This window comes from Salvia splendens, chromosome 16 (genome assembly GCF_004379255.2).
Source record: "Salvia splendens isolate huo1 chromosome 16, SspV2, whole genome shotgun sequence".
Lineage (NCBI taxonomy): Eukaryota > Viridiplantae > Streptophyta > Magnoliopsida > Lamiales > Lamiaceae > Salvia > Salvia splendens.
The window spans coordinates 9,262,992-9,273,278 of record NC_056047.1 but is presented as its reverse complement, the minus strand read 5'-3'; the positions used below and the strand labels follow the sequence as shown (position 1 = coordinate 9,273,278).

Here is a 10,287-nt window from a genome sequence, read left to right as displayed (position 1 = left end):
CGTTTAATGAATTGAATGTTTTTTTTAATTTCTATAAATTATTGAAATATTTTTTTTAATTTGATGAAATGTACTTTTCTTTTTTTAATGGATTTTTTCCCTATTTGTGTTGAAATTTTAATTCCATTAAATGTTTAATTCTGAAAATTGTTTAATTTGTGAATTTGTGATTTTTTTATTGTGGGAAGTTTGTCGGAAATTCCGCGGGGAACTCCCCCACTGTGCAGTGGGAAGTCCGTATGAAGTGGCAGGAGGTGTTTTTGGGAATTCCGCGGGGAATTCTGCCGGGAGCTCCGCGCCACTGCTGATGCTCTTAGGACACCCAAAAAAGAATATAGTGCAAGTAACATGAGATGGAAGGAAGGAGTACTAATTATTTTTGTTGTTTAATTAAATAAGGTGCTACTATAGTTAGTAAAACGGAGGCTATTAATAAATTTATCATAGGAGTACCAATTTATAGAGAGTTTTATTTCTACAAATACAATTTAAAGGTGGTTTGTTCTTTTTTATTTTACACCTAATAAAAGGATTAAGTATATATAACATCAATTCAATGTAATAACGATAAGTCGAACGAAGTCATTGTTGAGTATATTTGACCAAAAATAAAGATTGGATGTACTAATTAAGGAATCTAAGCTAAAAAAAATTCCATTTAATAGTCAATAAAGACAAAGCCCACTAGCAATTGACCAGTGCGCGTGGCAATTATATATTTATAACTTTAATGAACACAAAAATTAGTAGCCAATAAAAATCCCTCATTGTACTAGGAGGTGCCTTTCCTCTTACAATTCCCTAATTTAACGAGAAAGATTTTTTTAGATAATTTAATAAGAAACTTTATAGAATGAGCACAGTTTAATTTTATTTATGAGAGGTCGATAAAAAATGAAAAAAAATTACGGTTCGGTTATTATTACAGAATTTGGATGGAATTGAATCAACCGAGTGTATTACTATTAGAAACTGAATTTTTTTCTTATCAAGTACTACTAGTATATAATTTCCGGTTATTTTTAGCAAAAACAACACAAAACTTTTGAATTTTTCTTTTTGTTGAATACTACTAATATCATTTCCTTTTGAAGTAGATCACAAATCTGCCACGACACGTGTTGATAAGGTAAATTAATCATGTGGTTCAAACCATTACCACGTGCAACTAATCGAGACATACCCATATTTAATTAAAAAAGATTACTTCGGTGTTAACGTTGAATTGAAGAAGCTGATCTGGAGCAATTATATGCCTAATCGTGATGTGGCTGGATAAGAGCCACATGTAAAAAAATCAGATCTAATTATAATATTATATCTGCTGTTAATGCTTATCTCTCTTTTCTAGACTATTCGAGGAAATTAAGGACACCTGTCACTTTGTAAACTGACTTACTACTTCAAACTTTATGTTATAAAGTTGATTAAATACTCGAAAGGTCAAGTGTGAAATTATTTTTTATTCCTATTTCTTTGTGAATCTTACTCCCTCCGTTCTATAGTGCGTTTCTTTTCGACACGAATATTAAAAAAAATTGTGTTAGCTGAGTTAAGTAAAGTGATAATAAAGTGAAAATGAAAAAGGTAGAGAGATGAAGAGAGAAAAAAGTAAGAGAGAGTAAAGTAGATGTGGAAAAATGTGTTAACTTTTTACTAAAAAGAGAAATGACTCTATTACTATGGAACATACCAAAATGGCAAAATGACTCTATTACTATAGAACGAATGGAGTATATTCTTATCTTTTGATCAATTCCAGTTTGATGCATGAGATTAAACATGATTATGCCAATGTGATTTGATGTTTATAGTATGGTAGTATATCGGTCACAAGGGCACAGTCCTGATTTTGATTAGGGGTGTCGAAACGGGTAGCGGGTAACGGGTAATCCCGAATCCGATTCGATACCCAACGGGTATCGGGTACCCGTTACCCGACGGAATCGGGAAACGGGGCGGGGTCGGATATAATTATTTTGGGTTTCGCGGGTATCGGGTATCCCGATAACCGACCAGGTAATCCCGATAGTGAAAATACTCGACATGTGTATTAATATTTTATTATTATTTATTTTATTTTATCAATTTTTTTAAAAAATATATAAGTTCTCAATTATTCTTGAATTTATTCAAATGAGCATTTGTGCAGCTCATATGATTATTTAATCTTCTAATTCCTTATTTATTCTTGAATTTAGATGTATAACTGTAACAATATAAAATGTTAAGATTTTTAACTTAAAATTTGAAATAGATGAAGACAAAGAATTAAAGATTATATGGCTTCATCTCAATTCTCAACAAAATTAAATAATAAAAATAAAGTTTCAACAAAATTAAATAATAGTAAAAATAAAGTTTCAAGTGAGACTATTACATTCAGCAAGTAGTATTTTTCAAAAATCATATAAAATATACAAATAATAATATAAAAAAATGAAGATTTGAAAAAAAAATACTACTAATAATATTTCGGGTCGGGTACCCGCGGTGTCAGGTGCGGAATACCCGACTCGGGTATCGGGTAATACCCAACTAACTGTGGGACGGGTATCGGGACTAACTTTTCTGTCGAAATCAGGTGCGGATACCCGCGAGTACCCGTTTCGACCCCCCTAATTTTGATTATGACTTTTGTACATTTTGACTAAATTTAGAGGCCTAGTTCAAATTGAAATAATATACTCCTCTTTTAGACGTGTATCAGTGAAACTTTAACTCCTAACCAGAAAAGCTAAATGATACTGCTACTTACTACTGTATCTCAAAGCTGAAACTCAAGATAATTTGTTTATTTAATAATGATCATCAATATTTTATTACACACGTAGAAATTAAAATTTAGATAAAATCAATAATTATAAATTTCAAACTAATTTACGTAACAGTTTGCTTACGAAAGTAAAGAATCATAAGCTCAAATTTGGTGAACTCATGTTAATAGCTTGACCAAACATGGTATTCTTTGAATCGAGGATGATAGATATATTCTATGCAAGAAATCGATATATTATATGCAAGAAAGCACGGAGACGCTAACAAGCCCTTTTCAACTACAAATTCTTAAGTTGCTTATAGTATAATGTCACGAACAATGAAACATATCTATGCTTGCCCAAGGATCCGGTGACCGGTGGCATGCTTCCTCTCTTGGTCGGGCATCCATCTTCAGAACATTTTTTAAAAGGTGTGAATTTCTATTTTTAATGTCACCACATGATCAATTTGAAATATAAAAAATAAAATGACTTTCAAAGAATTTGAACTAAATTACGAGCTTGAAGTACTACTCAAGTTGAGTGGTTTTTATCTTTTTTGGTTCTAGCTTTAGACTGTGTAGTTCTTGTTGTTGATTTTGTTTTATGTTTTGTGCTACAACTTTGGCTCATCACAATTCATGATTGGAGCATCTTGTCCTCTTTGAAAAAATGTCAATAGCTTCATTAAGTAAAACTGTAGCTCAATTGATCGCAATCATTCCATTAGAGAACTAAACAACACGATCATATAACGATATCCTAGTTGAGTGTTATTTTTAACTTATTTTAATAACAATTGGCACATATAAATAAACCCACACTGAATAACCCCAATATTCTCTTATTTCCCATCCCTAAGCTCCATAATTTCCAACACCATGACTATCAAATACTACTACTTTATTAAATTATTGGAACGCAGTTCGTTAAAGCACCATAAAAGAACAAGATATCTTAACCAGAAAAGGGATTATATTAATAGTATATTCCCAATTGTTATCCACAAGAAAAGAAATAAAATAAAAAGGGCTAAAAATCAACAATTGGAGCAAAGTAGTATTCCAAGTAATCGCAATTTGTGCACCATGGCATCATTCATTGTATAATGTATACTCACATAAAACAACACCCAAAAGCACACTCTTTTCATATACATACACATATATGTATGTATGTGTGTATGTAAAGTCAAGAAAGCAGCCAATCCCAAGTGATTTTACCTCACAAGATGACAAAAATGTTGAGATATAAATAGAGGAGCTATTGCCTTGCAAACATTTCAAACACTTCTCCCTCTCCTTCTCCTTCCCCTCATAGCATTCTCTTCACCACATAAACACAAAAACAGAGTTTGATCAATAAATAACTTTGCCTTAAGTTGTCATTTCCTTGCTGTAATCATTCTTAACCGGAAAGAAAAGAAAAGAAAATGGTAGGCACATACAGCACTGATCTTCCTCCAGGTTTCAGATTTCACCCCACCGATGAAGAGCTGATCATGTTCTATCTCAAAAACCAGGCTACATCCAGAACCTGCCCAGTTTCAATAATCCCCGAAGTCGATATCTACAAATTCGATCCATGGGAATTGCCTGGTTAGTAAACAATAACCTTCTTGAAAATCGATGTATCTCATTTACTACTACTATTACTGATAGGTTTTTTGTTTTGCATGTCACAGAGAAAGCAGGGTTTGGAGAGAGTGAGTGGTACTTCTTCAGCCCTCGAGATAGGAAGTATCCGAATGGTGTTCGCCCGAATCGGGCAGCTGTTTCAGGATACTGGAAAGCGACAGGCACAGATAAAGTGATCTACAGCAGATCGAAATTCGTAGGTGTGAAGAAGGCTCTTGTTTTCTACATGGGGAAGCCGCCGAAAGGCGTCAAGACTGATTGGATCATGCACGAATATAGACTGGGTGATTCGAGGCCGCATCCAAGCAAGCAGAATGGCTCCATGAGGGTAAGTTACAACTTACAAGATTGAGGTTACTCTGTTTTCGGGTTTTTGAGACAAGAAATAGACACGAATTGGATGCAGATCTGAGAATAACTATGTTTTTTGTTGTGTATTCAGTTGGATGATTGGGTTCTATGTCGGATCTACAAGAAAAAGAATCTAACAAAGCCTCCTGAGCAAAAAGTAGAAGACTCTTTTATTCAGCCTGTGATTGCCAATGAGGTTATAGAACCACAGATTCACAAGTTCCCGAGAACTTGTTCTCTAACTCATTTATGGGAGTATGAATACATGACCTCAATCTCCCAACTCCTGGATGAAAATGCATACAATGTGCCCTTAAACAATCAAGAAGCAATAGTCGAAAATGGGGCCGAAATGTATCAGACAGGGCAAGTTAAGCTACCTTACACAGATGACGTGAAACTCCAAGTCCATCAGTCGATTTTTGTGAATCCAGTGTCTCAACTGCAGTAAACAAGAACAACATCGGATTAAGGGATCAAGTCAGCAGCAAGTGTACAGAGAATGTTGGCAAACAAATGGTCATTGTCAACAGTGGATATAGCTTTATCATTGTAGCTGGTGGTGGACAAGTCCATATGCTGTTAAGCTACATAATTCTAATCTAGTGGTGTTGGGCCATAGATAAATTTATGACTGCTTTTAGATTTGTGCTATATGCTTTTTTGGTGATATAAAGATTTTCCTATTTGTGCTAAATACATCACTAAGGAGAGAATCCTAGTTTAAGTATGGAATAGACTAAGTTTAAGGAAACCAACTCGCGCCGCCAATTAGAACCAAATCGAGTTCAAAGGTACTTCAAATCTGAGCTGGATTAGTGATATACTGATATATGCAAATCACCACCATAAGTCCAAATAACAAACAGCATACAAGAACATTTCTTAGAGTTATTACTCATTGATACAAATTTATCTTGCAATCATGCAAAAAAGGAAAAGTTTCTAATCGCTAAGATAAATATCGCGCACTTAACGTCTCTTTATTGCTTGGTGCATGCACACGTGCATGGCTCTCACACAAAATTTTCTGTTTTCATGCCGTATAAATCCGGTTTTCCATTACTATGATGCACATTGCATGAGAAATACAGCATCAAACTTTGAATGAATTGGGACACTAGGCAACGAAGAATTCGCAGAGCTTAGCATCATCTGAATTCCATAATAAGTTAACTCATCCAACTGGTCGGTACTAAATTAGACCAGAATGTCTCTTAATGGCTTATAGATTGAATCAGATTTTAAATTTGGTAAAAGGGCAATAGCTTTCCATGTTAAGCTATAAAAGAGATATAAGTTGAGGAGGGAGCTAATCTTAAATTAACTCTTGATTTATATCACAAACAACTTCTCTTCTTTAGTTGGGACTTTTGGAGTACTCATATAATGGCACTTAAGGTATATATATTAATAATACCAATAGTCATCCAAACCTGATCTAGTCAAAATATGAAACAGCATAAACTATAATTTATGGGGATGAAAATAAACATTTCATATTTATTAACATAGCCATCAGGAGGTGGTCAAACATGTCCATTCATGCCACAAAGCAGCTAATGAAGTATAACAGAGTGCATGATATTTATCCCAGTCAATAACTAAGGTCTTACCAGTTCCGTTCACAACTTCCACTCAAAATGCAGATTCAGCTATTGTCAAGCACGCCCTGAAAGCAACAATGAGTGGTCATGACAAAAATATCTCAATCTAGTCACTCATTGTCCTAGAAAAGAAGGATAACACCAAAGCAGTTTTAGTTTGACCAAAATGGCATAATCATTGATCCAACTTTGTGGGGATGTTTACAATTCCTATTGTGGAATGCAGTGGATTGGTTCATCTTTAGATGATATTTACATTATCCTTATCTGAAGCCATACATGTTCGTCAATTATTAAGTCATGTTCGAACAGTAAACCGTAATCATACGTCTACATAAAAATCAAGTGAAATCAGAGATTAAGCTCACAAAAATCACTTACAAACAGCAACAGATATAACTGTTGAAGAAAATTAAATGAACAGCTTAATCCTGGCTAAAAGTAGTGAAATCAATAACACAACTGACTCATTATTCAAAAAAATGAAAGACAATAGCAACACCAGAACTATCAAACAATCAGTTAATGGAAATGAAAAAATGCACAATTTTTCAAGCTTCACACAATTGTCCTACAATCAAGTTGCTGCTTCTCAGTTGCAGCTACCAAACAAAAATGTGGAGTGCCTACCTATGCCATTCCTAGCCGGAAAGAATCGCAAAATGTCGTAATCGAAGCAAAAGGGTGTGAAAAATCGAAACTTAGGGATGAGGAATTCTATCCATTTAAGTTGTGATGGAACAAAAGGGGCTTTGAGAAAGACGATAGGCCCATTTGCTAAAAGCCTCTTTGTAAGCTAAAAGTGAGTTTCAGCGGCCATGAGTTGCCGCTTTTTCGGCTTCGATTCATACTTCAATTATCGCTCAAGCACAAAGCTGCGATCACCTTCACCAGCTTTTGATCCACAAATATCGGTATCAATTGAGTGATTGTTGAGATAAATCTAGTCCAAATTCGGAAAACGAGAAGAAGACAAGGAAAAATGCAAAAAGCAAAGCAGAGAAGAACAATGATGAAAATCAAACTAGTCATGGCGAAAATTCACAGATTTAACCTCGCAGATGCTCGGAAAAATTTAGTTGAAATTGAATATTGATTAGCAGGTTTAGTTTTTTCTTTTGGGGATTGTGTTCATTTGACATTTTCGATTGACAAATTTGATCTACGTGTAATTAATTGATTTTGTTTCTTTCTTGAAATGTATTAATTGAGCATGATTTCATTATATCGTTTCTATAATCTTTCAAATTCAATTTTGAACAATAATCAAGCAATTCATTTGTAAGATTGTCGATTCACAAATCAAATAAATTATGGTCTAAAGTTATTGATTTATTCAAATTATTATGTTAGTTCAAAACTTGTACTCATTTTAGGCCATACATATCACATATCCATAGCCAACTTTAATCGCAACTAGTACCACCAAATATCAAAATTCTCGTCACAGTGAACACAAAAAAATAGATGGTAACAACAAAAAATAAATACAGAAGTGGCAATAGAGTGAAATAGAAGAAGGGTAGAAGTTTTCGATGCATTGTTATGATGTTTTCCGTGTTTTTGAATCTTTAATGTCACGTCACTTATAATAAAAATTATCAATCCTAAAAATCTAAAAAAAAAACTCATATGACCTCTTAGTATCTTGTTTACATACCGTATATTAAAAATTAATTTTACGATACATATAACGAAATCTCAATGGCATATTTTTAGATAAAGAAATACACACAAAAAATATAAATTATACTTGAAGTACATCTTTAATAATCTTCATTCCATAAATTGCATGCCCTAAATCAATGTACATGATTATTTAAGATATAATCGCCAAAAAAGGTCAGTAATATTTCAGTTTTTTTTTTAATTTGTAACTAATTGTGTTTTAGTGAAGAATGTTATAATAAGGGTGTAATAACCAAGTGCAACGTATATAATGCTGAAAATATATTAAATATATTATAATTAATACAATAAACACAGAAAACCCCAGATTTACAGTGTTAGTATCTATTTTTATATCTAATGGACCACATTTAGCCTTACCTTTGATGTACAAAATTATAATTCAGTTTAACCCCCTACTAACCTTTTTTTGTCCACCTTTAATTAATGCATGCTAATATAAATTGAATAATATTACCCATATAATGATGTTCCGATGAAACTATGTTGTCCTTAAATCGAGTCGATGCTTCTTTTTTTTTTAATCCAATAAAATGTAATTTTTGTTAAGTGCCTTTCAAATGGCTAGTATTACTATATCAAAGCCCAATCAAGTCTTAAGACCAACAAAATATATCCCAAATGGGCCCAAGCCCAAATCAACCACTACTACTTGTTATGTGCATTCCACTACTACAAAGCCCATTTCATTTCATCAAAGGGCTTCTCATCAAAATTTACTTGTCTCCAATCAATTAATTACACGCCATAATTTTTATTTAATTTCTATGCACCCTCACCAAAAAAAACTAGGAGTACAAAAATGTGAAAAATATTTTTGAGATTTACACACGTACATCCTTCGTGGATCGAATTCACAGTCTATTCGTTTAAAAAGAAGCATTTTACAAATTGAATTTAACTTTTCACCGAATTTGAAATTATAAGTAAGCTAAATTCAACGGTGCAGATACAAATGGTATACCATACTTTAAAATTTAAATATAGCGTTTCATGGACCAATATCACTTCCAAACAAAATCATTAAATAACATATCGATATTATTCTGGTGTTAGCTTTGTTTTTTTATAAATTTTACATATTTTATGTAGTTTTTGACTCTTTTCTAATCGAAGCCAAACCACGCATCAAAATTCCTGCTTAGATATTCAAATTCTCTCTAGGTCAGCATCCATTCATGTAAGCTGTCTGAAAGATCTAAGTATTGGTCCTAAAAGACTTAATTATATCAATTTGGGTCAAAGGGAATAAAAAGATTTTATACATAATATAAATATGAATATATATACGTACCCTTTAATACAGTGTCATTATCCTTATCCCTTGCATACGTAATGAAATTCTACATTCTTATGCCGTAGTGATGAGAATCAATCTTTTCCAGCCTAGGATAGAATTAATTCCATATATAATATAAAAGTCATAAACATTAAAGGTGTTGCAAGATGGCATACTTTATTCATATTGATTTTTAGTAGAATCTCGATACGAATATTGATGAATATTGACGTGTAGGCAGTTTGACACCAGACTCTCACGATATGTTTATAAATTAGTTATACTTTGAGACAACGTCATTTTTGCTATATGTTGGTGTTCGAATATACTCTATAATTAGCTCATGTCATATTCACTTTTTTCAATTTTTGTTTTTTAAGTCTTCCTCCATTTTTCATAAATGAAAATTGTCATTGTGTTTAATGTGCCACATGAAGAGTGACCATGATAGGGTCCTCGATTTAGTGAATCTCGCTGAAAATCATCTCCAGTATCTTTTATTTTATTTGATTTAGTATCTCTTATTTTAGTTAGTTATATTCCATATCTTTTGTAATCTTTTATTATCTTTCTTGATTAGCAAGATATGTTTAGGGTTTAGAATTCTATAAATTATAGAATTCTCTAGTATTTTGATTCATTGAGAAATAAAGTATAACTTGTTCTCATTCGTCAGTTCTGGCGGAAATCGCCCCCTAGCACCTCAACTAGGGTTTATCTTCCTTTTATTCTCATTTCAAACGTGCGTGCTCAACCCCGATAGAACAAGGTTCTATCAATTGGTGCTTCCATTGTTTACTCTTCCTCCATCAAAATCTCTCAAAACTCACGACTCACGACAAAATCATCACAATCTCAATCCATACTCCAATCATCACAGCCACGCAGCCACCACTTGTTTCCATGGCTTTTTCTCCAGGAATCTTTACAACAACATGCTCTCCGTGAGATCCTCGTGGACTTGC

At 33.1% G+C, this 10,287-nt stretch overlaps 1 protein-coding gene and 1 long non-coding RNA gene across 2 annotated transcripts; one reads left to right on the top strand and one right to left on the bottom strand.

The window, feature by feature from the left end:
- Positions 1 to 3,944: 3,944 nt before the first annotated feature.
- Positions 3,945 to 7,574, bottom strand: LOC121770777. Its single transcript, XR_006043851.1, has 5 exons — positions 6,985 to 7,574; positions 6,364 to 6,419; positions 5,128 to 5,189; positions 4,207 to 4,328; positions 3,945 to 4,085 (listed from the first exon to the last, which is right to left on the bottom strand). It is a non-coding gene; the product is annotated as an uncharacterized LOC121770777 (long non-coding RNA).
- Positions 4,052 to 5,444, top strand: LOC121770776 (NAC domain-containing protein 1-like). The gene is made up of 3 exons (XM_042167551.1): positions 4,052 to 4,357; positions 4,444 to 4,724; positions 4,839 to 5,444. Exons 1-3 carry the CDS (start codon positions 4,192 to 4,194, stop codon positions 5,196 to 5,198), a joined length of 807 nt encoding a protein of 268 aa, XP_042023485.1. The 5' UTR covers positions 4,052 to 4,191; the 3' UTR covers positions 5,199 to 5,444.
- Positions 7,575 to 10,287: the final 2,713 nt, after the last annotated feature.